At 47.1% G+C, this 27,633-nt stretch overlaps 1 protein-coding gene across 1 annotated transcript in view; it reads right to left on the reverse strand.

Annotated features, from left to right (window-relative positions):
• Nucleotides 1-27,633, reverse strand: part of LOC115094690 (transmembrane protease serine 9-like) — a 58,177-nt gene that overhangs the window by 26,600 nt on the left and 3,944 nt on the right. Inside the window, exons 3-6 of the mRNA XM_029607941.1 lie at nucleotides 17,464-17,741; nucleotides 7,776-7,945; nucleotides 7,280-7,588; nucleotides 4,304-4,367 (exon numbers count right to left, since the gene is read on the reverse strand). Of these exons, the coding sequence (XP_029463801.1) occupies nucleotides 4,304-4,367; nucleotides 7,280-7,588; nucleotides 7,776-7,945; nucleotides 17,464-17,741 (821 nt within the window). The remainder of the gene's footprint in view (nucleotides 1-4,303; nucleotides 4,368-7,279; nucleotides 7,589-7,775; nucleotides 7,946-17,463; nucleotides 17,742-27,633) is intronic.

The following is a 27,633-nucleotide window of genomic DNA, read 5'->3' on the forward strand; positions in this document are numbered from 1 at the left end:
TTGCCTCAAGAATAGCAAGCCACATTATTTGATGTGAAGCTAGACACAACTCAAGATTTGTAGCTAACCTCCCCCCAGGAGCATTGGGATCCACATCCAGCAGTCTCCATAGAATCCTGCCCCAGCTCCCACCTCAAAAGTGGCCGTAATGTTAAAAAAAACATAATAAAAAATAAAAGGTCCAGTGCTGGTCCCTAACCTTTAACCTCTTCCACCCTCTGCACCTCCCTCCCCCCCCACCCCATAAATTTACAATTTTGTCCCCAGTGGTATAGTTGGGAACCAGAGCACCCCTTAGTCTCTTAGCCTGAAAGCTGCCATTTTTTTTCAAAAGGATAACTTGCAAACAACTACACGCGGCAGCATATACACGTTAGTGGCCCTTTGTAGATTTACTCTAGTATTTTATAACGCGCATATGATATATATGTGTTTTATAAAATATGAGTATCTCTATGCTGCAACATATGGGCGTTTGCAGGCTCACGCACAAATTCATGCAATGCATTGAAACAACGTGTATCAGTGTATTGAATTGCATACTTTACCCACCTATTTAAAAAATATACATATGAAAGTAAAGAAAAACTTACCCACATAAATCCCAATTTACGCTCTTAAATTGGTGTATTTTATAACACGTGTATCAATGAAATTATCAGTTTTACCAATTAGTCTACCAGTTAGCCCAGTCCTTCTGTAGCTCATCAAGACCCTCCTGGTTCTTCAGCATGAACTCCCCTCAGTTCATCCAGAAGTCCTACCTAGTCAGTCAATAATATGTTTAATATCACTTATGCCAGATAATTAGCAAGTGTAAAAATAAGCAAATTAAGTTGGAACATGTACGTAAGTGCCTTTTAAAATAACAACTTACATGTGTAACTGTTGACCCCCGGGAGTGCCATTAGATCACTTCTTTTTTATATGTATATATGTGCATGTAAAATTGAACATATGCAAGTATTTTTTTAAATTTTAAAATTTCACCTTTTATTAAGTACATAGCATGTGTGTCTGAGAGCGTAAATGTGTGTATCAGTGTCTGAGAGATTTTTTTTGTGTGTGTGTCCGAGTGTCTGAAAAAGTGTGCATGTCTGTATTTGAGAAAGTGTGTGTCAGTGTCTGAGTATATCTGAGAAAGTATTTGTGACTGAGACAATATAAGAGTGTGAGTGCATCAATGTGAAGTGGTATATAGAAGAAAACCCCAGATCACTTTAAAAGACTGGCTCCAGTTGTTGTGTTTTGGACATTGAGTCGTGGGCCCCTGGTCGCTGCAAGAGATGGCACCTCCCACAAGGCGGAGCCCTGTGGGGACTTGCAGCGATAGACTAGCTCTTAGCAATAAGAGATACTCCGAATTGTAAGTCTTTATTGTATAGCAAAGTAGTTGGCAACCTGGGACACGGGCTGCGATCCAGACCAGAGGAGAGGAGTCTCTGATGGTGCGAATCAGTCTATAGATGCAGCGTAGATGTAGAGTCTCACCAGGTCCCGAGAGGGAGAAGGGTCCAGTAGTGGTCCGCAGAGCGGGGTAGGCCGAGAACCCAGGCAGAGGTGAATGCCAGTGAGGTAGATCCGGTAGTGGTCCGCGAAGCGGGGTAGGCAGAGAATCGACTTCAGATGAGACAAAGCAGAGACAGGCTGGAGCAGTAGTACTCACTCTGTAGCTGGCGGATATTGTAGAGAAGAGCCCCCGAAGGTGGAGATCCGAGACGGAGCAAGGTCCCCGAGGAGCGGGTACCTTAGACTTCTTAGCAGGGGGGCTGGTACCCCGAAGGGTATGCTGGAGTGAGGCAAGGCCCCCAGGAGCGGGTACCTTAAGAGTCCTTGCTGGTAGCGGTAGGCCCTGAAGGAGAGGCAGGAGCGAGGCAAGGCCCCCTGAGGAGCGGGTACCTAAGTCATTCCGGAGTGAAGGTACACAGAGCGGAGTCGTCTGGTAGCAGGCAGAGATCAGCAGGGAGATTCCTTGCTAATTCGTAGCTGGAATGGAGAGCAGAGCTCAAATACCCGGAGGTGATGACGTCATGTGGTGGGGACGCCCCTGAGGTTCCCGCTGTGACGTATTCAAAAGGAGGGCCAGCGCGAGCGCGCGTGCCCTAGATGACCTCAGAGGGAAAACGGCGAACGCAATTGCCCAAGCCGGTCCGGGAATGCCGAAGGGGTCGGCGGAGAAAGGCGGAGGCAGCCATCTTGCCCAAAGGAGAGGAAAAAGGAAAAAGAGAGGTGAGACAGAGAGGGCGCAACCATCTGCGACTGACGGGCACAACACCAGTGAACTGGCCCAGTCTACCTTAAATCTAATATAGCTGGAAATCCTGGTCTGCGGTGAAGGTCCTAGGTATGCAGTATAACTAGCCAGGCCCAGGAGGGAATAGGAAGTCCAGGGGAGAGAAAGAAGCCTAGAGAAAGAGAATACTGCTGAACTGTAAGTTGTACTACTACATTTGTTTTTTTGGAACTGCAAAGTAAAGTAGAGCTGTTTTTGTTTTTCTTGTCACTAATAAAGAAGATTATGAAAGGTTTTGGCCAGAGTCCAGCCTGAATCTGTTCTCTGGCTACCCCAAGACTGCTTACAGTGCCTCATATGGTGTCAATTCGGGGACTTCTGCACTAATCCTTGCACTCACAGAGAAACCACCAAAAGATGAATAGGATAACTCTGCCTGGAGGCAGGGACTTATTTCTATAGTGAATCAATCAAACAGGCAGTTTATTTTTTTATTTTTCTCTGCAAAGAGAAGGAAGGTTGCTGTAGCAGTGTTCAAGAATAGGGAGAGCCCTTCAAGAAAACATTTGTGTTACCAGAGTTAGTAGGCTAGCATGCAGCGAGTAATACGAGTCTTCACTGAAGGGCAGCAGAAAACCTGAGGGGGCAGTGCACATCCTGACTGAACAATTTGGCCAGCAGTTGGCGCAAGTGAGTTAACATCAGAAGATATTGAACCAGCTGGAACAAGCAATGCAAACCACAATGATGCAAACACACCCTCCACCTCCTGTCCTGTTTAAGATGAAGGCAGGGGAAGACCTGGATGTGTTCCTAAAGAATTTTGAAAGAAATGCCCTCCTGATGGGTTGGTCAGAAGCCAGTTGGACCACATATCTAGAATACCTACTCACTGACAAGACCCAAGCAGCCAGTCCCGATGGGAGAGCCAACTATGCCAAGTCAAAACCGCCGTTCTGGAAATAGAGATCTAGCAGTAGCAGTTCTAAGGCAATACCTTACAGCTGAGGGGAAACTACCCAATACCTTACAGCTGAGGGGAAACTACCCAAAGCCCTTTTCGTCAGCTAAAAGATTCTGGATGGAAATGGCTATAGCCAGAGTTGAAGCCATGCTTTGAGGTAGCCAATCAGGTCCTTCTGGAAGAGTTCCTGGATGGGCTGGACTGACTCATGTTGAATTGGCTGTGTCAACATCCAGAGTTCAACCTGGTGAAAGCATTGCATGTGGTAGACAATTTCCATCAGGTTCAACTGATGTCAGAAGTAGTGCGGAGACTGGAGCGACAACCAGCATAGGCTCCCTATTGTGGCAGTGAGAGTACAGGCAGGGCTGGCGCGTCCCAATAGGCGAACTAGGCAGTCGGCTAGGGCACAGCCATTAGGAGGCAGCAAAGAGCAGCCATATGAGGCTGTGAGCAGAGCCTATCCTACTTATGGCCATGGGTAGAAAAGACTCAGCTGGCTGTAAGCAGCACCCATCCCGTTTGTGGCCGAGAAACGCAGACACTGAGCGAGCCGTGAGCAGTTCTCATCCTGCTTGCGGCCAAGAGAAGCAGAGTCTCGGCAGGCCACAAGCAAGGCTTGAGCCGGGGGCCTGGATGGGGGGGGGGGGGGGGGCAGGCACAAGGCAGAAGTTTCACCTAGGGAGCCTAATCCCCTTGCAGCGGCCCTGAGTACAGGATCCTAACAACAGTTCCTGGAGCACGACAACTCTGCCTACATATTCAAAGCACAGCCATTAGGCTACCCTGCTTGTTTCAATTGTGGGAAGCAAGGACCTTTGACCAGAGACTGCCGATACCAAGGAAGTGAGGCCATGTGCTTCAACCTGGTATCTTAGCCAGACCAGAGGTTAATACAATGGAGGCCCTTCAAAGCAGGGATGACCAAAGAATTAGAGATAAAATAAGAATCTCAGAGATACCTACGCTCCTGAGCAGCAAGGGTCTGGACACTTTTTCCTTTTGCTTGCTTTATGTCAGGAATGGACAAGAGGAAGAGTGCTGCCCCATGACAAAAAAGAAAACAGAGAACCCTTAGTAGGAAGGGGTAAACCTAGAACAAGTACCTTGGCCAAGCTCCTTCTGTAAGAAGGATGACCATGCTGAGAGGCCTGCCCTTGGCTGGAGGACCTAGAATGGGAAGCACACGTTAGCGGAATAGTGCAAGAGAGAGCAGAGTCACCCTAAGGAAGGGAGTGGAGAATCCTTTGTAGGAACTGTTGAGATCAAAACGGAACAAATTCCACAATATGCTTCCATTGTGGAGTGAAAGAACATGTTAGGAAGGAGTGTCCTCAATGGGAGAATGAAGAGTGGAAGCAAGAATGGGAAAATACTTTTGCGAAAATGCAATGTTATAATTTGGTAGATAGTCCACAGGAGGGACTTTCAAACTTTGTGATCCCAGTCAAATTGGATGACTGTCCTACATGAGCTTTGATAGAATCAGGGTGTGGCAAGAAGGAATTAACTCAGAGGTTGTATGTTTATTATGATAAGAAGGTGACACTCATTTGTATACATGGGAATCAGCAACAATACCCCACCTGCCAGGTGGTCCTGACAACCATGGCAAGGTAAGCCAGGGTAGAGATGGGATTGCTCCTCAAGTTTGGGGCATGATTATTCCCAGTTTAAGACTCTTTGGACCTGGCTTATTGCTGGGTTAACTAAGATTAAGGGAAACAAAGAAGAGGATCCCTTAACTGACTTCTCAGGTTGGGTAGGCAAAGGGAAACCCAGGAAGGTTGGATAGCCCCAGCATAGGATGGGGAAGGAAAGTAGGTTAGTCAGTTCTCCGAAGAGTATAACCCTAGTAAGGGCAAGTGTTCAACCTGAGAAATTTGAACTGAGTGTGTGTGTGTATGGGGGGGGGGAGGATGTGAAGGGGTGTACAGGAGAAAACCCCAGAACACCTTAAAAGACCAGCTCCAGAGAGCTGGCCCGATCTACTTTAAATCTAATACAACGGGGAATCCTGGTCTAGGGTGGAGGTCCTAGGTAAGGAATATAAGTAGCCAGGCTAAAGAGGGAACAGGATGCTCAGGTAGCCTAGAGAAAGAGAATACTGCTGAACTGTAAGTTGTATTACTACATTTGTTTTGCTGAACAGCAAAGCTGGTTTTGTTTGTTTCTTGTCACTAACAATGATGAACTCCCTCCCTGATAACCTCAGATCACTAACCACGTCCAAAGAATTTAAGAAGCAACTAAAAATGTATCTATTCTCGCTTGCAAATAATCTTATTTTTCCTTTCTATTCCCCTTTCCTAGATTCTCATTCTGATTTATTTTCATATTTTTTAGACAAATTTCATTTTTTTTTGTCTTTCCATTACTTTTATTTTTTTACTATTTACTTTATATGTCAGATAAGTAAACCGCTTAGGTCTACTTTGTATTTTTCTGTTATGTATGTTTGATTTGTAAACCGCTTAGGTCTACCCACATTGAATAAGCGGTTTATAAAAGTTTCAAAGTAAGTAAATAAATAAATACATAAAAACAAAGAAGTTTCTGAAAGATTTTGGCCGGAGTCCAGCACGAGTCTGTTCCCTGGCTACCCCAAGACCGCTCACGGTGCCCCAGTCAGTCTTTGAGAGGTCAGGTGAGTGTGGGTGGATGGGTGCTGCCCCTCCTCTCCCCCTTCCCCCAATCTGCACCAGTCTCAGGGTGACCAGCCTTGCCGACACCACTGCACGAAGACATGGGTCCAGCTACCTTTTACCCAATCTGGACACCTTCCACAGTGCATCCAGTGATACTGGAGTCCAGCTTATCTGCATTTTTCTAGCTCTCTTTTGAGTGACTGTGTGCTTTTACGTACTGGTGCAGAAACTAGTGGAGGTAACTCCATTTTTACACGGAGAGAATAAAAACAACACTGTGGTCCAAAAAGAGAGAAATGGCTTTCTTTTTATTTTGTTTCTTTGTCATCTCTCCCTAAATGTGGACTGTGTTGTAGCTCTCTCACTATGTTTTGCTTTGTGCCTTTTTTTTTTTTTCATCTTGTATTGTTATTTAATGAGATTGTCTGTTGTTTTCTGTAACCAAGGTTCTTGGATGTACATTTAAAATTCAATAAATAAAAATAAAAAACATACAAACCCAACACTCTACTCCTAGGCTTAATGCCCAGCTCCTTTGGAAGGAATCATGGGGACATCACTAAAGAGAACCGCCAGCCTTTGGAAATCCCATCATTTATCTCACTTGCAAGAACTGAGTAAGTGACTGATCTTGTTGCTGATGGGCTGTGCTGGTCTGTGCCAGGAATGAATTTCATATGCTGAGCGGTTGGTTCTGCTGCTAAGGAGATTTGGGGTTTTACTATTGTCTGCTTACTTTTATTGTGGAAACCTGTAGAAACATTTGAACTCACTGAACACATCCTATTTTCGTGCTGAATAAATGTGGCGATATTGGAACCACCAATCTAAAGTATGGAGTATTTTTCCAGGGTTTGGGTTCACCCGAGTTAGAGGTTGTCAATAAACTACAACTAGTCAGGAATAGCCAATTACCTGGGGGGTTGTCTGGTCATCCTCAGAGGGGTGAAATTTCCATGTCCAGCAAAGAAATACCTCTGGGCCAGGTCTTTTATACCATATGCACTACCACTGATCAGGCCAGGATTGGAACCCTTCAGCACTTTCTTTTATTTCATGTTACCTACTTGGAATTACATGAGAAAACTACATGGACCCCACAAAATCAAAGACTTGTTGCGATTGCAATGATATTTCAAAAGGCTGGAGCTGACGAGGTTCTTTCATTACTGGAATTTTTTAAAGGAGGATCCTTGCCATGAAATGACAGTTCACATGCAAATTCTCAATGTGATAAATAAGTTTGATGGATTCAGTCATTGATCCTCTTCCCTCTGTTCAGAGGTCAGGACTAAGCACACTTGCAGGTGCTGTTCTGAATCTGTCTGTGCCCTCAAGACTCTGCTGGAGGCCCCCAGGAATTCCAAAGCCATCTTGGATGTGTTAGATGGTCTCTCAGGAGCCCGGTGTCAAAGCAATATATACCCCCTAGGCTGCGGGTGGTTTTAACACCCATCCCACAATGAGAAGAAGGAGGAGGAGAAAGAGGAGGTTGGACTTGGTGCTGCTGGAGTCGTTTGTAAGGTGCAGGTAAGCCTGGCTGTTCACTGCAGTTGTGATTTTCACCTTCATCACATTGTCCGCTGCGTCCGGCACAACCTGCTTGATCCAGTCTGTATAGGCGGTGACCTCTGTGTAGACACCAGGGCGGTTCACCCAGGCACAACCTTCTCCAAAACTGACAATGCCGGCCAAGAGCCAAACTCCATCCTGCTGGCAGACAAGGGGACCCCCAGAGTCACCCTAAAATACAAAAAGAAAACTCAGTCACCCTTTTATCTCCATAAATACACTCCCTTCTTAATAACAGAATCACTCTGTTTTATTTCTGAAATGTAAAAGTCACATTTCTGTCTGAGATGTCAGAGAATCCCTCTTATTAATAGCAGAATTACTCCAATGTAAGTGGTTCTCCCTGGGAGGAGCTCACCTGGCAAGAATCCTTTTCTCCTTGTTTATAACCTGCACATATCATGTCATCTTTGATTATCCTTGTACTGGGGTCTACACTTGAGGTAATGTGGTAGAGCTTATCACAAGTTATGGTGTCAATTAGGGGGATCATCACCTCCTGGAGAGTCCTAGGGAACATGAGATTCTCTAGGAAAGGAAAAAACAAAATATAAAAAATGAGGCAAAATGAGTTACCATACCATGATATAATGGTGGGATCTGAGTGTACAGACACTGTGGGAAATGTACTGATTGGTTTTGTGTTAAAATAGTCCACAATTCTATTCTACAGCATGGATACTGTGAGAAAAATGCTCCTCGGTGCTGTGCTAGAATATTCTACACTACACCAGCATTACCACGTGAAATGTGATGATTAATGCTATGACAAAATAATCTACTGTTTTATTTTACAGTGCTGATGCTGCGGGAGATGCATTGATTGGTGCTATAATAGAATATTCTGCTGCTTTTAACACAGGCACCCGGACCCTCCTCTGGCCCTTGGGTACTCTAACTCAGTACCCTCATATTCCTCCTTTTCCCCCTTCCTTCTCGTGCACCAGACATACTTAGAAGAATATTTGGAAAGGAGCAGTTTTCTAACATTTATGTACAAAACATGAATTTCACAGTATGCCAAAAACCTGGGTCTCCCTAGCTTCATCTGGAGTTTTATTATCTCCAGAATAAATTGTTTTGTTATCAGCAAATCATTTGTCACAGCCCTACTAATTTTCTATATGACAGTCCACATTAGACGGGCCTGGCCCTCAGCCTGGTCCCAGCTCTGGACCTGCTGCTAACTGGCCTGGTTGATCTTCACAGCTGCCTCACTGTGCCAGGCCCCCTGTCTGTCAACATCCCAGCTGGTTTTGGGACCTACCTTGCTATGTATAACCCACTTCCCATAACTGGCCTTTGTGGTCCTGGCACGGCTCAGTAACTTAATAGTCCTGGAGGGGCTCCTGAAAACATTCTCTGAGCCAAGAGCCCAAGGTTATTAGCAGTGCCCCTTCCTTTGTTCATTCTCAGAATACCTTCAGAGTTTGCAATCAATACTATAGGGGACCAGCCAACACGTCTGTCATGAAGAGCCCAAAGAGGCTGGTAATACCCCTCATGAGATAATAAAATGTGTCACCCAGCCAGGGCTTAAATCTTTAAGAACCACTAGTTGCAATGCTTAGAATTCCCCAACACTGAGATCCACAAGTATCAAAAAAATGCAATTAGAGACCAAGAAAAAGTGGCAGAAAGATACAGAAACAGCCTTGGGACCCAGTTCCCAAAAGGTGCTTCTGCTGCCCCCGAGGTGATATTGTACCAGGACAAGGAACCGGGACAGGAAGCCTCTTAAGAGTGGTGCTTCAGACTTGTTTTACTTAACCTGGGGTTCAAGTTTATATTTGCCTGTCATGGTGTGTTTTTAACTATTGTGCATGTGAAATTGTACCCCACCCTGTACCTGTGAAGGCTGCGGGATATAAATACCTTTTAAATGAATAAATAATTGCCCTAGCATTCAGTCTGAAACTTGTCCTAGCTGAGAAAAAAAAAACCCTGGAATTAAAACAGTTGCTTTTATATCTTTGAGCTGCTGTCTAACAAACCCATGCCTACAAGGAGAACAGGCAAAAGAAACTAGCTAGAAGGGAAGAGGGAAGCTGCATGGAGAAACAAGGAGTCAGCTGACCCCCCCAGAAATCCTTGGGAGCTGCAGATTTTCAGCACCAATGAGAAATGACAAGAAAAGAGCACATTTTGCAGTTTGAATGCCTCGGGCAGCTAAGTGCAGAGAGAGAGAGAGAGAATGAATTTTGATGTGAAGGACCAGGTGAGTCAGTTTTTCTGGCCATTAGGAGCTGCAGGAGTCGCTCATCAGCTGTCCCAAACAAATCCAGAGACCAAGGAGAGTGTTTGCACCTACCCACATGTTTGGACTGATAAGAGTATATGAATGCGTTACCCTGCCAAGTGTGAAAACAACTGCTAAGTGATCAGAGAGTCAATAGAGGGGTATACATACTACAGGGTAGTTTTGTGCCTTTCTCTGCCTGCTCGAGTAGAGGGACAGCTCTGGGAGCGAGGAAAAGAACCCCACTAGCTGTGCCTGGGCTCACAGACATTCAGACTCTACTGCAATGCTAAGGCAGGGGAGGGCTGTCCAAGGAACTGCCCAGAGGGGCTGTGAGCAAGTTGGGAATTATCCCCAGAGTGATTCAAAGCCAGAGACTAATGAGCTGAGTGAGAAGAATGTATAAAAAACAAGGAATAACCTCAGCTTGCCACTAAGCCAGTAAATATTATTTCTTAGCTCCCAGACAGATGAATTCAGAACCAGTGGGTTATGCACCTCTACCAGCAGATGGAGACAGAGCAAAGCTGACATCACGGTATATATACCCCTGCAGTGACATCAGCTGCCAGTATTCTCCATCTCCAGCAGGTGGTGGATGTGCATCTCCCTACTGGGGATTGCTTCAAGTTTTAGAAGGAGAAAGAAGGAAATTTAATTTGCCCCGCTCTCCTGCGGTGATACCAAATGGTCCCTCTCCCAGTTGGGAATTCCTGAGGGGATTTCCTTGGTCTCTCAGATGAGTGCCTTGGTCCGGTAACTGGTTTTTCAGTTGGCTTGGACTTAGCTGTTGAAACAGCTGAAAAGCAGCAGGTGCAGGAAGCTGAGTGCGGAGAGAACATTCTATGCCCTCTCCCCCCCCCCTTGCAGCCAGAGACCAACTCTGTAATCAGCCGGGATGGGCTAAGCTCAGGTAAAGCTTAAAAAAAAAAAAAAAGACAGAGACACAGTAAGGGTTTTTTTTGTAGGGCTTCCTCCTTCCTCTGGTCTCCGTGTTTGGTGCACCGTTCCGTCATTCGTTCCTGGCCCTGAGGGAGGATAAGGGACATGGGAAACCTGGTGGATTGAGCAGCCCTTTTTAGTCTAGACCCCGCTCTTAGGCTTTTCTCTGTGTGCTGCATGGTAGGTTCAGAGGTGTTTTCCCATGCTCTTTCCCGTGCATTAGGCTACCCTCTTCAGAACCATTGGGTCGTGCAATTGCATCTGGCTGTGCGTCCAGGTTGTGCGCCCAGTTTTTGGATGCTTACTTGGACCATTCATGTGGTTGTGTTGTTATGCGCATGCTTACGTGTATGCACAATTTAGGCTGCATTGTTTGTGTGCTTAAGTTTTGGATGCCTGTGCTGGGATGCCTAGATTTTGGATGCCAAAATTTTGGATGCATATATTTTACAACACGAGTTCAGCTGGACGTGCACCTTTCAGTCACCTGTTAAGCATACTGACAGACTGATGGCGCCTATAGCTAAGAAACCTAAGTGCCTTTCGCTCTGTGCTGCCCTTCGTATTTGAGCATCTTAGCCTGGCGTGCCCTCTAAATTTTGCCAGCGCTGCTTAGAGGCTCAGGGAGAATTATCTTCCTCTGAATTTACTAAGCCTGGTTCTTCCCAGCCTGCTGAGGGCCTGGGTAAAGAAATGTCAGGAGGGGCCTTGGAACTCCCTTAACTGGTTCGTCAGCGGGGGAAGGTAGCTCAGTGGGCACAGCACAGGTGCCTTCTGGTTTGGCATGGATCCTTCTGCCTTTTTTTTGGGTAGAATTTTTTCAAGCATTGCAATCCTTTCTTCAGGCGCAGTCCTCAGCCCTGACCAATCTTGCCAGGTCAGAGTCACAGATGGTGATCTTTCTCTTGTCCGGTGCTACTATTAAGCGCTGAAGTACACCTAGATTGGAAGCAGGACTTCCTGATAGGGATCGGGATGGCACGGATGATGAGGCCAATCCTTACTCGCTGGAGGATGGGGAAATTCCTCCAGGACTATGTTTCAGTTCTCTCATAGAGATGAGTTTCCGGCTCTGATTTCCCAGATATTAAAGATGCTGGGAATATCTGGGGTTGATTCCATGTCTGAACCAAACAAAAATACCATTTCGGTTTCTTTGTGTAAAGCCCCTTGTTTTTCCCTGTGATGGAGGCCATTCAAGAATTGATTGATCTTGAGTGGGGCGCCCCAGAGGCTAATTTCAAAGAGGGCGAGTTTTGGAAGGTCTGTACCCCCTGGATCCAGTGGCAAGAGAACGTTTGTGTTTTCCAAATGTGTACACGCTTGCCTGCACCATTTCCAAGCAGACGACTATCCCCATGGATGGAGGAGCGGCCATGAAGGATGTGCACGATAGAAGGATTGAGGCCATCCTTAAGCAAGCATTTGAAGCAGTGGCAATGACCTTACAGATAGCTCCTTGTTGTTCTCTGTTGGTTCTCTCCTGTTACTTCTCTCCCAGGTGGTCGATGAATCTGGAGTGAATTCTAGGGCAGTTATGGAGCCAATACTGTCTTTTTGGCAGATATGGGCTGCGATTTAGTCTGCACCTCAGCCAGAGGGGTGGCTTTGGTAATAGTGGCCAAGCATCAGTTAAGGCTGAGAAATTGGTCAGCTGATGTTACCTCCAAGGCTAACTTTACAAAACCGCCCATTAAAGGCTTGCTCTTGTTTGGGAACGAGTTGGAGAAACAGGCCAATAAGTGAGGCGAGTCCCTGGTTCCTCAGATGCCGTAGGATAAGAAGCAGATGCTGTGCTCCTTTGGCATGAGAGGTCATGCTAGGGGATCCAAGTGTTTTTGACCCTACAGAGAGGTGGCCTTTCAGAGGACTTGCCCTTTCAGTAAGTCTCAGTCTTTCAGCCCAGATAGCTCAGACAGGTTGCAGACTTTGGAGCGGAACCTCCGGAGCCTCCCAATGAAGGTTTGATGACCCACCTCTGGGTCTCTCTCTTTTATCAGAGGTGGTTCAAAATCACATCAGACCAGTGGGTCCTGGAGGTGATATGAGAGAGGTATGTGCTGGAGTTTTGCAATATTCCTTGGGATGTGTTCATGGTGTCTCCCTGCCACTCCCCGCAGAAGAAGCAGGCAGTAGTATGTACATTGTTAAGGCACATCAGTCTGAGGACTGTGGTTCTAGTGCCCATGTCTCAAGAAAATACGGGTTGATATTCCATTTATTTCATTGTCCCATCCTGGATCTCAAAGGGGTCAACCATCATTTGCGGGTGACTCAATTTCGCATGGATACATTGTGCTCAGTGATAATGGCCATTCAGTCAGGGGAATTTCTGACTTCCTTGGATCTGTCTGAGGCTTACCTGCATATTCCCATTTGACTAGAGCACCAACATTTTCTGCGATTTGCGGTTTTGGGACATCACTATCAGTTTCGAGTGCTGCCTTTTGATCTGGCCACTGCACCCAGAACTTTTTCCAAGGTTATAGTGGTGGTGACGGCAGAGTTGAGAAAGGATGGAATCCTGGTGCACCCATACATCGAAGACTGGCTGATTAGGGCCAAGTCTCTGGAGGAAAGTCACCTGGTGACCTGCAAGGTGATATGCCTGTTGCAGGAATTTGGTTGGGTGGTGAACCTGTCCAAGAGCAGTCTTCAGCCATCGTAGTTGCTAGAGTATCTTGTTGTTCATTTCGTCATGAAGCAGGGCAGGGTTTTCCTGCCAGAAGATCGTACTCAGAAGTTGATGGCGCAAGTGCGCCTGTTGATGACCACAATATGCCCGACAGTGTGGTCCTATCTACAGGTGCTCAGTTTGATGGCGGTGACCCTGGAAGTGGTGTCGTGGGCGAGGACGCATATGTGTCCTATTCAGTGCTCCCTGTTGTCTTGTTGGAACCCACAGTCTCAGGACTATTGGATTCAGCTCCACCTGCCGATGGAGGTCTACTCAACTACAGTGGTAGTTACAAGGGGATCATGTAAGAAAGGAAGTTTCCCTAAAATCACTGGACTGGTTAGTACTGAACACGGATGCGAGCCTCCAGAGTTGGGGAGATCACTGTCAGGGACTGACAGCGCAAGGGCGCTGGAGTGCAGAAGAGTATCTCTGGAACATCAATTGGCTGGAAGCCCAGGTGGTTCAGTTGGCATGCTTATAGTTCAGTGACAGATGGCAGGGTCAAGCAGATTGGATAAAGTTGGATAATGCAATGAGAGTGGCTTACATCATTCAGCAGGGAGAAACCAAGAGCCAGCAAGTGTCGCAGGAAATAGACTAACTTATGGAATGGGTGAAAGGAGATTTCAGCTATGTATATTGCAGGAAAAAAAAATGTAAGAGCAGATTTTCTCAGCAGAGAGAGTCTAGACCCAGGAGTATGGGTATTGTCAGATGAGGTGTTTCAGCTAATAGTGGATCACTGGAAACTTCTGTTTCTAGACTTAATGGTGATTTTTCGCAATGCAAAGGTTCCTTGATTCTTCAGTCACAGGAGAGATATGAAGTCATTAGGTATCGATGCTCTCATGCAGAAACAGCCAGAGGACAATTTACTGTATGCCTTTCCCCTGTGGCCCATGTTGGACAGAATGATTAGGAGGGTCATGAATCACAGAGGGATGGTGGCACCAGATTGACGAGGAGACCATGGTATGTGGATCTGTGAAGGCTCCTGGTAGACTCCCCCCTTTGGTTTCCAGCGCACAAGAATCTGTTGTGGCAGGGACTTGCTCTTCATGAGGATCCAACTCAATTTTATCTTATGGTATAGCACTTGAGCGGGCTCGCTTGCTGAAGCGAGCATATTCTACTAGAGATGTGCTTCGTTTTTTTCTACCTGTCATTTTTTGACTCGGATACTTCGTGGTAAAATTCGGGTTTTCTCATTTAGCTTTTTAGAAAAACGAAACAAGGAAACCCGAAACCGGCCCAAAAAACGAAGTGGGAAAACGAAGCTAAAAAAAAACCCCACCCCAAGCATTTAAATTCATTTTAAAACATTACATACAACCCCCCCCCCCCCTACCATCCCGATCCCTCCCCAAGACTTACTAACATCCCTGGGGGTCCAGTGGGGTCCCGGGTTCCATTTGTCCCTCCGTGCCCGGTGTGCCACTGCAAGCCGTGCTCAAAATGGTGCCGAATAGCCTCTGAACTACTATGTCACAGGGGCTACCGGCGCCATTGGTCAGCCCCTGTCACATGGCCATCGACGCCATCTTGTGCTCATACCATTTGATAGGGGCTGACCAATGGCGCCGGTAGCCCCTGTGACATAGTATGGGCAAAGGCTATCGGCGCCATTTTGATTCCTGGCAGCAGACAACGAAATCGCTCCCGGACCCCCGCTGGACCCCCAGGGATTATTGGCAAGCCTTGGGGGGGGGGGTCAGGAGGCCCCCCCAAGCTGGCCAAAAGTCCCTGGGGGTCCAGCGGGGTCCGGGAGCGATCTCCTGCACTCGTGCCGTCGGATGCCAGGAATCAAAATGGCGCCGATAGCCTTTGCCCATACTATGTCACAGGGGCTACCGGCGCCATTGGTCAGCCCTGTCCCCTCCAACAGTGATGGCAGAATGCCGATGATTTAAAAATGTTGGAGGTAGAGGTACCAAATAGGAAGAACCTTCTTTTACATGACGCAGAGAAACATGACATTAATAAAGTGAGGACTCTGTTTTTAATTTTCATGGTTAAATAGTGACATCTGAGGCTAACTGTGATGGTGGGTGTTACACATGCCGTCCGCAGCAGACCCGCAGCACGGCCCGCTCAACTTCTTACACGAACTCCAGCTCCTGGTTTCTCTTAGCTAGCGGCGGTGGGCCGCTGGCTCCGACCTCGGTGCCTCCGGCTCTGCCATGGTCCCCAGTGTTGCCAGTCAAGATACTAGTGCTCGTCGGGCCTCTCTGCGTTGTCCGTGGAGAGACGCCGCCATCAGTGCCGTGCCCCTCTCTAGACGCGCGTGCATCGCTAATCCTTTTGAAGGGCCTGTGGCGGGAACTTGGCCGTGGCCCCAGATGATGACGTCAGACTCTCGAGTGTATTTAAGCTCAGGCCTCGCTCCATAGTGTTGCCTATGCAACAGGTCTCCTCAAACTCCTTGTACTCGTTGCTGATAGATAATCCTCTCTATTCCATGTTCCTGACTTTCGTTGCTCCCAGTTCCTGTCTTCATCGTTCCTGCCTTGTCTATGTGTTGGACTGACTCTATGGATATCGACTTTGCTTTGTTTGACTACGCTTCAGCCTATCTCCAGACTCGGACCTCCGCTACGCCTGACTACTCTTCTGCCTGTCTCCAGACCCAGACCTCTGCTATGCCTGACTTCTCCGTGCTCAGACCATCGCCTTGATTGACTATGCTATAGAATTCTCCGTGTTCAGAATTCTACATTGCCTGCCATGACCTCCGTTTGCCGTGAAGAATATGATTGATCAGATACACAATATTAGGAAGGAAAAATACCCAGACGCCTCTGCTGTACTGTGGCCTGTCAGAGGTGAATGAACTCTGAGTGCCTTTCTGAGCATGACTTGCAGAATGTCCCTGAGGTAGACCTACTGGCACCAACATATTCAATGGCAACATTTACTTCATAATACAATGAAGCTGGGTTCGCATGAAACCAGGATGTAAGCTTTTGTCTTACAAATGTATATCTTAACGGACAGAAACCAGGTGAAAAGAAGATCCTTTGAGGTTACAGTTTTAATTAAATCCTGGTGCCAACAAACGGAATTCAGGCCTATCTCCTATTCAAGCCACAGACTTGCTATCTGTTTACACAACAAAGAAGAACAACAGGATACCAGGAGGAACAAAGTGCATCAAAGCCAGATTGATAAAGGAACTTTTTATGGTGGGAGGGTGTGTCAGGGAAGACAGGTGGAGAGTATGATTTTTACAAATGAATGGAGGATGTCCTCACAAGCATTTTCTATACATGATAGATTGTCATGACAACAGCATCATGTGTTTTTGTAAATGAGGTTGTAGGCAGTTACATGATTCTGGAAACTTTGGTAGTGCTGTATTTTGATTATATAAGTCAGGGCATGTCATATATTCATGGAGATGCTAGTTATTACAGATAGAGGGCATATAGCATCTCCCAGGAACACTTGTCTTTGACTCTTCTTTAAAAAGCCAAATAAACTAAATTTTAAACCTCTTGCTGAGTCGAAGTGTTCTTGTTGCCCTGGCCCTGAGTACAGAAATTATGTACAGCCACTGGCCCTGATCCAAGCCTGTCATTGACGCCTCTCCCAGCCTACTCCCTGGATGAGGACTTAACAGGCTCCGGCCTATCTTTGCTCGAGTGCCTCCAGCTACTCTCCATCCCATTGGTGCCCAAGTTCCAGTACCATACCCAGTCGAGGGTAGGACTATGCCATCTATCGACTGCTGTCTCTGGGTTGAACCAACTTCTCTCACTAATCTACCTCGAGGCCCACCTAAGTCCTGCCAGTCTCGGCACCCAAAGACTCAACCCGCGGGGAACGAAGGCTGGTATAGGAGAAGCTTCAGCTCACTCCACCTCCCGACAGTGGGGACCCGTAGGTCCTCACCTACGGGTTGCGTCAACCCCGCCTCGGCCCAAGGGTCCACCTCCAATGCAACAGTGGGATGAAAGGGTTAGAGAAGGATGGAAGGGTTAGAGAAGAGCTGCACTGCATGTTGCTGTTATGGCTAGGAGTTTGTTAATTTGGACTTGCTGAACTGTACATTCAAAACTTTGAATACAAAGATTACATTTAAAAAAGTGTTGATTGATGCTATGATAGATTAAGCCACTACTGCAGAACAGACACCATGAGAAATGCACTAGAATAAAATAATCAGTGATTTATGTTCCTCCTTACCTCCTGACTTAACATCTCCCCAGCCTGTCACCCAGCAGAAGAGACCTGCGGGGAACTGGATGGAGGAATCAGGCAGGCAGATGGGGAGGATAAAATCCGTGAATGTCACAGGGATCTGGAGCTCCACCAGTGCAATGTCTCCACTGGACTCCGAATCCCAGGTATACTTGAAGTTGATTGTAACATTTTTCACATCAGAAACTGTCTCATTGGTGTTGGAGTAGGAGAGCTGGTATGCACCCAGGCGCACCTTGTACAGCGACACTATGAACCTGGGACTGAGAGCAAGGGAACAGGTTAGCAGAGGATAGCTGGTGATACAGCATGCTATATACAGTGGAACATTGGTGGCATAGCACTCTGCTTATAGCACATAGACAGTGAGAAATGCTTTCTACTTATAGCAATGAGTGATGTGGTGTCCTCTGCCTGTAATGGATGTCAATGGCACAACACAGCCAGTGTGTGATACAGCACCCTAAACAGTTGATGACTGAAAGCTGTCTGTAACAGAACGTGAGTGATGCAGCACACTTGGTCTAAACTGATCTTGTTCCTGGATAACTTTAGTCTTTACCGGGTAGCTGGTTAAGTGTCAATGTGAAGCTTAAGATAAAAATTGCAGGCCCTAATGGGTCCTCCCCTCCTCCCTCCCCCCTCCCCTTCCGAGGCCCAAATCACTGAGCCTGCCTGCCTACCTCAACCCCCTTCATCTAATATTGTGAAAAATATAAATGCCAAGGGCCAGTCCTGGTCTTCCCCTCCCTCTGCCCCTTCCCCTTTCATTCCCAAGTTGGATCAAATTAAAAAAGAGATTTGCAAGTTCCAGGCACCCCCATCTTCCCCTACCCCAACCCTTATCCTCCCACCATCCTGGCACCTGAATCGGCTTTAATCTTCAGCCCAGATCGCAGTAGCGGCCTACTGCGACCTGGGCCCCATGCCTCTGGCTTTGCTAAGCACCTATCCTGCAAGCAGAGGCTTCTAGCGTAGCACTTTGAAGGGTTTTTGTTTTTTGTTTTTTGGGGGGGGGGGCGGCAGCCGGCTCAGAATTTGGATCTTTGGTGGGAGGGAGGAGGGGGACCTGTTAGGTCCACAATCTTTGGGTTTTTTTAAGCTTCATATCACCACTTAACCAGATATATTCTAATTATAGCCAGATAACTTTACACTTAACCAGTGATATTCAAAATCTGGCCCGTTAGATTTAAAGTTACAGTTGGCTGGGTAACTTTAATCAGGGATATTCAGCGGGTCGTTTAACCCGCTGAATATCCAGGGCACGTTATCCAGCCAACTGTAGCTGGGTAACTTATCTGCTCAGTATTTTACTGAATATTGAGCCCCTAGAGAAGAAGGGTCACATTTATAAAATCCTGAATTTGAGAACCTGCATGCTGTCAAGAGACTTTGACAAATTTCATCGTCCATCTGTAACCCTGGCCACGGGCACTAGGAAGTTTTCTGGAGGGTTCCTGCTCTCATATAGGTGAATTTTAAAAGCACGGTGTGCGCCAAAACCAGGAGGTACGCAAGTATATCCGACCAGTGCACATTGAGTGGATTTTAAAAGCCGCTCATGTACGTGTGTATTTCCTGGTACGCACACAAGTGAGAAAACCTAAAAAAGGGGCAGGGCATAGACGTGGTTGTTGCGTTTCCCGGCTGCGGTAGGCCCGCGATCGGCTCTACTCACCCCCGACACCCGGGTTCCAGACCTGCCCCTTCCCCTTTGGCAGCGGTAGGCAGTTGCCTATGCACTCGCACTCCTGCCTCGCTCCCAGGCTCCTCCGGCAGCTCTGTGGCCTCCTCCGGTCCCAGTCGGGTCTCCCCACATGCGTCGAGGGGAGACGCCACCATCACCTAGTTCCAGTCTATCTGCCTTAGGCACGCGCGTGCGCACCTTCACTGACTTTAAAGGGGCTGCGGCGGAAAACCTTCCCGTGGCCCTGGATGATGATGTCTCCAGGCCTTACTATTTAAGGCAGGCTCTGCCATTCAGTCTTTGCCTTGGCAACAGGTCTCCACACTTCCTGTCTTGTGCTTAGATGCTGCTTGTTTCTGTTCCTGTTCCTGTACCCGACCTAGTTTCAGTCTTCATGTTCCTGTTCCATTCCTTGCGTTCCAGCTCCAGCTTCCTGATTCCTGAATACCTGTTGGATAAATTCCTTGGCTTTGACCCTCGTTTGTTCCTGACCACGCTCTGGAGAGATTCCTTGGCTTTGACTTTCGTTTGTTCCTGACCACGCTCTGGACGGATTTTTTGGCTTGACCCTTGTTTGAACCTGACCTTGTCTACAGCCGCCTGCCCTGACTCCAGCTTGAACCTGACCCTGCCTCCAGCTGACTACTTTGGACTTGGTCTTTCTTAGGCTCTTGCCTACTTGCAAGCCCAGACTCAACGTGTTCCTGACTGCTAGCCTGCTTTTGTCTGTCCGGGCTTCTGGAACCAGGCCTTGTCTTCAACCTAGCTCCGTTGGACCCTGCATCTCCGCTGCCTCCTGGTACCTTGCCTTGGACACTCTCCCTGGGATCAACCACGCAGAAGCCCGCCTAAGACCAGCTGGCCCCGGTACCCAAGGGCTCAACCTGTGGGAAACGAGGGCTGGGATTGGCGAAGCTCCAGTCGGCCTCCGCTTCCTGTTCCGGTCCGCCTCCCGATGGTGGGGACCCGTAGGGGCTTCCCCACAGGTAGCGCCAACTCTTCCTCGGGCTAAGGGTCCACCTCCGCAACAGTGGTCTGGGAGGGTCATGGGCATTCTGGGACTTTAACATAAAATGTGCACGCCAGTGTTCCCTGTCGTATAACTTTACTAGTGTTATGGATGGCGTGTAAGTAATAAATCAAAAATACTAGGCTAGTCAGTGGGGTTTAAAGTGTTGTGGCTAACAGGGAAAAGGAAGGCTAATAACCTAGAGGGGTTTGGAAGTTCTATCCCTTAACTGGGCAAACTGGGAATGAACTGGGAAAACTATTAATGACGTCAGCACACATCCCTTATAAAATTCCCCCACATGCGTGCATTCAGCCTATTTTATACTGTGCACGCATATTTGTGTATGATATAAAATGACCTTGATACTGTTGATACAACTTAAACATTGCTTTCTGCTTCAATGGCAAGGCATAGCAGGGAACTGGATTCAAACAGCAACCAACAAGGGCCCTGACTTTTAAGGTGTTGGAAACTAATAAGCATGGGGGTAACCTACAAGGTGCAGCAGATATTACCATGAGCTTATTGGGCATACTGAATGGACCATTTGGTCCTTTTCTATGTTTCTATGCGTGCATACATATGTGCCTGTGTACCAGTATCAAAGTTTCTGTCTCAGAGTTCAAGCAGAGGACAGAGAGTTCTGCTACTGTAGAACTTTGCAGAATGCAAGATCCTTCTTGTGAAGGATGGGTTGGGAAGAATTATAGCGGGTATAGATAATGTTGAGTAAGAATAGGAGGTGACATTCCCCCAAGGGGATGGATTGAGGAAAGGTTATAAATGGTGCTTACTTGGGCACTTGAAGGAGAGATCAGAGGAAGGAATTGAATTACCGGTATGTTCAGTGCTAGATTTAATGAAAGCCAACCAGAAGGATTTTTGCCCTAAGATGCAGGGGTATAATGCTTGCTGGGGAAACCCAAGGTGAAGATATATTGAGGAATGTTTTATTTTACTGAAATGCTGCCCTGAAAGCCTTGGGGTTGAATTTGATTTTTTTTCTCTCTATGACAGAAGAATTTTGATGACCCAGTGTTTCTTTCTTTGAATAATTAGAATGTATCCAGTTATTATTTGAGTGAATTATTTTTTTAAGATTTGGAAATTGTTCTTGGACTTTCAACAAAATTCTATTTTTAGAAACAACCAATGTATGTGGACGCTGAATTTTTGGTAAGTCTCCCCTTGGGCCTCCCAGAAGATTTATGGTCCTCACTGGTGATCCCTGGTGGACTGTGCCCGGGCTGCATTAGCATCACTCATCACTATGCAGCATCTAAAGATGACTCCTGAGAAAAGGGGGGTTACACATCAGTTAAAATAAAGTTGAAAACCATCACTTTCTAGAGATGTGAATCGTGTGATCGATCGTCTTAACTATCGATTTCAGCTGGGAGGGGGAGGGAATCGGATCGTCGCAGTTTGGGTTTTTTAAATATCGTGTAAATCGTGTAAATCGAAAACCAGCACACTAAAACATCCCTAAAACCCACCCCGACCCTTTAAAATAAATCCCCCACCCTCCCGAACCCCCCCAAAATGCCTTAAATTACCTGGGGTCCAGGAGGGGGGTCCCGGTGTGATCTTCCACTCTCGGGCACACTAAAACAACCCTAAAACCCACCCGACCCTTTAAAATAAATCCCCCACCCTCCCGAACCCCCCCAAAATGCCTTAAATTACCTGGGGTCCAGAGGAAGGGTCCTGGTGTGATCTTTTACTCTCGGACCTCCGGTGCGTTGTAGAAATGGCGCCAGCGCTACGTTTGACCTGTCATATGACAGGGCAAAGGTAACGCCGGCGCCATTTTGTTTTACAAAATGGCACCGGCCATACACTGTATGGCCGGCGCCATTTTCCGTACGGAAAAACGATTCGCGTGCAGGAAGTCGTTCCCGGACCCCCGCTGGACTTTTGGCAAGTCTTGTGGGGGTCAGGAGGCCCCCGCAAGCTGGCCAAAAGTCCCTGGGGGTCCAGCAGGGGTCCGGGAGCGATCTCCTACGCTCCTGACGTCGGGGGACAAAAAACAAAATGGCGCCGGCGCTACCTTTGACCTGTCATATGACAAGGCAAAGGTAGCGCCGGCGCCATTTCTACAACGCACCGGAGGCCCGAGAGTAAAAGATCACACCGGGACTCTCCCTCTGGACCCCAGGTAATTTAAGGCATTTTGGGGGGGTTCGGGAGGGTGGGGGATTTATTTTAAAGGGTCGGGGTGGGTTTTAGGGTTGTTTTAGTGTGCCGGTTTTCCTGCCCTCCCCCTTCCCCTCCCCCTTCCCCCGATTTACGATTTTTTGACGATAAATCGGGGGAATTGTTATTGTATCGCGGCTCTAACAATTTTTGACGATTTAAAATATATCGGACGATATTTTAAATCGTCAAAAAACGATTCACATCCCTATCACTTTCTTTCAGTATGATTATTACTGCTGTTTTCAAGAAACTTAATGGGATTAGAATGATGCTCAAGGCTTAGGAAGTGAATTTCCCCCTGCCAGGGAATCTTGGATGTCAGATTGATTGATAGCATGTAAGGACTTTGATATAAACTCAGAATTGAGCCCCGGTCCTTTGGGAATCTGGGTGGAGACACTAGCTCAAGAGTAACATTATTATTCTCCATCGACAAGCAGGGCTGAATTAGCCATGACACGTGGGGGGATGTCATTCAATGGGGCAGAATGGACCCTTCTCTCTAAGCTCATAGAGCTTTTTTTGCTCTACTAAGCATGTGCAGGAATTCCCATGTGGGTATTGCCTCATAAGCTCCCTCAGTCTTTTTTTCTCCAAACATCAGCATGAGAATATAAGAACATAAGAACATGCCATACTGTGTGGCTGGTCCCAGAGAAGCAGCCAGATGAGGCAGGGAGGTCAGGTCTGGTCTGAGGTCGAGGGCAAGTAACAAGAAGCGAGGGTCAAGTCCAGTCTCAGGTCGTGGTGCCTTTGAGGATAGAGTGAAGCAGGCACTGTGGAGGAGGAGCACTGATGCAGGATCCCGTGGAGTAGGAGCACTGAGGCAGGCTCCTTGGAGCAGGAGCGCTGATGCAGGATCCCATGGAGCAGGAGCACTGAAGCAGGATCCCATGGAGTAGGAGCGCTGAGGCAGGCTCCGTGGAGCAGGAGCACTGAAGCAGAATCCCATGGAGCAGGAGCACTGAGGCAGGCTCCGTGGAGCAGGAGCACTGAAGCAGGATCCCATGGAGTAGGAGCGATGAGGCAGGCTCCATGGAGCAGGAGTGCTGAAGTAGGATTCCATGGAGCAGGATGCTGAAGCAGGAATCCATAGAGCAGGAACAGAAGGTCAGGAATGCTAAGGCAGAACCACCAAAGCAGGATCCAGGGAACTCGTTGACAAGTCAATTAGTGGGAGAGAGAGGCCATCCTTAAATAGCCCGGGGGTCTGATGTCATCGCCTGGCCCTTTAAAAGGAGGGCTGGCAGTGCGCACGCTTAGGAAGGGTCCAAGTCGGAGTGCTAGTCGGCGGCATCCTGGCCGCCACATGGAGTCCCGGAGTCTCGGTGGAGTGCAGCAGCAGCAGTCACGAAAGCACCAGGAGCTAGGAAAAGAGTGAGGCATGGGGTGAGTTGTGCCGGCCACAGATTGCTGCGGCCAGTGGGTGTAACACAAGCAAGTAAAAAATGGAGCACTAAAAAGAAGTGCCATTCTATGGAGCCTGCAATGCATTCAGCAGAAAAAAAGCATCAAGCCTTAGCACCATCAATGAAGCCAGCGCACTATTCTCTGGCACTCCAAGCCCCAGCACTGTTGACACATATGGCTCCAGCGCCATTGATATGTGATGCACTGGCACCATCGACGCATCAGGCCCCAACACCTTTTCAATCTCAGACCATTAGAGAGTCCACTGGTTTCTTCTTTCCCAGGTTGATCTCAGCGTTTTTGTGGTCATACCTTCCTTCTGAATTAGGTATTTAAGCCAAAATAATCTGTGATTCTCATTTAGTGAAAGTTGTTAAAAAAACGCAAAGTAAGACTTAAAAACAAAGATTATAGTAGACCTGAACAGAACTCCTCACTCTTGCGACTTCTCAGCTGCATGACATCCCTGGAAATCTCTTGGCTTTTCATATTAATCATCTTACCCGTGTGATTTCCAAGACCACATGCACATGAAGGTAAAAAGTTCCTTCATACCTTAAGACTGTAAAAGAAACTTGGCTTACTACAGGAAAAGAACCTCAGGCCTCACAGTCTTCTATCTCTTACCATCCTAACCAACTGGGCATAGTAGCAGCCCAACAAGCATTGTCCAATTGGCTAGAGGACCATATTGCACATTGTTATGCCCTAGCAGGCTTCCAGAATACAGACTCTATCAAGACTCATCAAGTGAGAGCCATGGTTGCATTAGTGGCTCATCTGAGAGCAGTACTGATTGAAGACACCCGAAAAGCTGCAACTTGGCCCTCTGTTCACACCTTCATGCCCCATTACTGTCTGGACAATCTTTCAAAAACTGGGTAAGTTTGCAAAAATTGTTTTTCATCACCTGTTCACCCATTAATCTAATCTCCTTGGTGAGGTCCAGGTTGCTTATTCAGTAATTGCTCCTTTGTAACCCTTATCTTGGGACTCCATATGTGTCATGGTTAATTCAGACCTTCTTGTCAACGGATAAAGCAAGTTTGTTTATTGTAAATGGTGTTCTCCATAGACAGCAGAATGAATTAGCCATGCTAAATACCCGCCAATCTCCCTGGAAAATCGACTACTTAGCTAGACCTAGCTCTAAAATTGACTGAGGGGGCTCATGAAACAATGCCCGTGCGGGAATTTCCGCACATGCTTAGTAGAGTAAAAGCTCTATGAGCTTAGAGAGAAGGGACGTTCTGCGCCGTCGGATGATGTCCACCCCATGTGTCATGGCTAATTCATCCTGCTATAGAGAATATAGTTTATGGTAAGCAAACTTGCTTTATCATTATTATTAATTTTAATAATCTTGTACAGTGCATACCAGATGTACACAGCACTGTACAGATACACAGAAGAGAAAGTATTTACACCTGGGAGTTTACAGTCTAGTCAACTATAAGAGACAGTCCATGTTTGCATAGTCTGCATATAGAGGTCAACTTTCAAAGCAATTTACTTGGGTAAAAAGTGTTTTACTCACATTAATCAGCTGTCTGAAAGTTTCTTTCCTTCTATACAGCTAAAAGTCGACATGTTCTTCGACAATGTTGTTATTTGATCCACATTGAGTTGGTGTAGTTTCACCAGCTTGCTTGGATTACAGCTAAGTGGTGGTTTTATATGCAGGTTAAAAATTATATAAAAAGTGAACATTTAAGAATTTTAAAATGTCTTAACATAGACATAATTATAATCAATGAGGTATGGCAATAGTAGGAAAATTGGTTCTTACCTGCTAATTTTCGTTCCCGTAGTACCACGGATTAGCCCAGACTGCTGGGTTATGCCTCCCTTCCAGCAGATGGAGACAGAGAAAAACTTGAAGGGCACCCCTGTAAGTAGGATGCGCCTCCTGCAGCCCCTTCAGTATAAACAGTATCAAAACAGAATTAATGTGGAAATAGGAATCCAAAATTAAAATGGTCAAATCAAAATTATGAGACTCAAGTTTGTACAAAATAAGCGCATTTGTGAAATCTTCATCCTGCTATATAGTATGACAGAAAAAAAATCGACAAACTCTCAAGCGGAATCAAAAAAACTGGGCAGGCATCTGGGCTGATCCGTGGTACTACAGGAATGAAAATTAGCAGGTAAGAACCAATTTTCCTTTCCCTGTACGTACCCGGATCAGCCCAGACTGCTGGGATGTACCCAAGCTGCCTTACATGGGGTGGGACCTAGAAAGCCCCACTCAAAGCACACCGCTGCCAAAACTCTCTGAGTTGGGAGCCCGAACATCCAAACAGTAACGCCGAGCAAAGGTATGCAAAGATTTCCAGGTCGCCGCCCTACAGATCTCCTGAGGGGAAATCAACTAACTTTCTGCCAGGACGCTGCCTGAGAACGGAGTGAATGAGCCTTAAGATCCTCTGGAACTGCTTGCCCTTGACATATATACACTGAAGCAATAGCATCCTTCAACCATCAGGAAATAGTAGCCTTGAAAGCTTTATGCCCTTTCCTGGGACCGCTCCACAAGACAAAAAGGTGATCTGACAGGCGAAAATCATTAGTGACCTCCAAGTAATGCATCAGCGCCCGCCTGACATCCAAACACTTCAATTCACGAGCATGTGAAGAATTCTGATCCAAATCCAGGAACGCAGGCAACTCAACCGACTGGTTCACGTGAAAAGCCGATACAACCTTAGGCAGGAAGGACGGTACAGTTCTAAGAGAAACACCACAATCGGAAAACCTAATAAAAGGCTCGCGACAAGATAGAGCCTGAATTTACGAAACCCTCCGAGCCGAGCAAATAGCCACCAAAAACACCGTTTTGAGCATAAGATCCTTCAGAGTGATGCACCTGAGCAGTTCAAAATGAGGTTCACACAACATCCTAAGGACCAAATTCAAACTCCAGGATGGACAAACCGCTGGACGTGGTGGATTCAAATGCTTAGCACCTCGAAGGAAATGAACCATGTCCAGATGAGCCACTATGGACGCACCGTCCACCTTCCCATGTAAACAGCCTAACGTCGCCACTTGAACCCATAGAGAACTGAAAGCTAGCCCCTTTGCCAAACCCTCTTGCAAGAAGGCTAGAATGTGGACTATTGAGGCCCGCCTAGGGGAAACATTTGACCTGCTACAGCAAGAGTCAAAAACCTTCCAGACTTGAACATAAGTAAGAGAGGTGAAGTTTTGCGAGCCCACAAAAGAGTGGAAATTACTGAATCCGGATACCCCTTCTTTCTCAACTGCCGCCTCTCTTAAGCCAAGCCGCTAGACAAAAGTGATCCACCTGGTCAAAAAATACTGGACCCTGCTGCAGGAGATTCAGAAGATGACTCAGACAGAGCGGACAGTCCACTGCAAGGTTGAGATCTGTGAACCACGGCCTCTGTGGCCATTCCGGAGCCACTAGCACCACCTCTGCCGGATGGGCTTCTATCCTTCTCAAGACCTTGCCTACCAGAGGCCAAGGAGGGAATGCGTAGAGCAGAATGTTGCAAGGCCATGGGAGGACAAGGGCGTCCACCCCTTCCGCTCTGTGCTCTCTTCTGTGACTGAAAAAGCGCGGCGCCTTGGCATTCCCCCGAGTCGCCATTAGGTCCAAACGGGAAATCCCCCACTGATGAGATACTAACGTGAATACCTCGTCGGACAGCTCCCATTCTCTGGGATCCAATGTCTGACAGCTCAGAAAATCCACCTGTACGTTGTTTACTCTGGCAATGTGCGAATCCGCTATCCTGAGCAGATGAATTTCTGCCCAAGCCATGAGTTCACCCGCCTCTGCTACTACGGGACAACTCTTTGTGCCTCCCTGCTGGTT

This window comes from Rhinatrema bivittatum, chromosome 6, assembly GCF_901001135.1.
Source record: "Rhinatrema bivittatum chromosome 6, aRhiBiv1.1, whole genome shotgun sequence".
In the NCBI taxonomy this organism is placed as follows: domain Eukaryota; kingdom Metazoa; phylum Chordata; class Amphibia; order Gymnophiona; family Rhinatrematidae; genus Rhinatrema; species Rhinatrema bivittatum.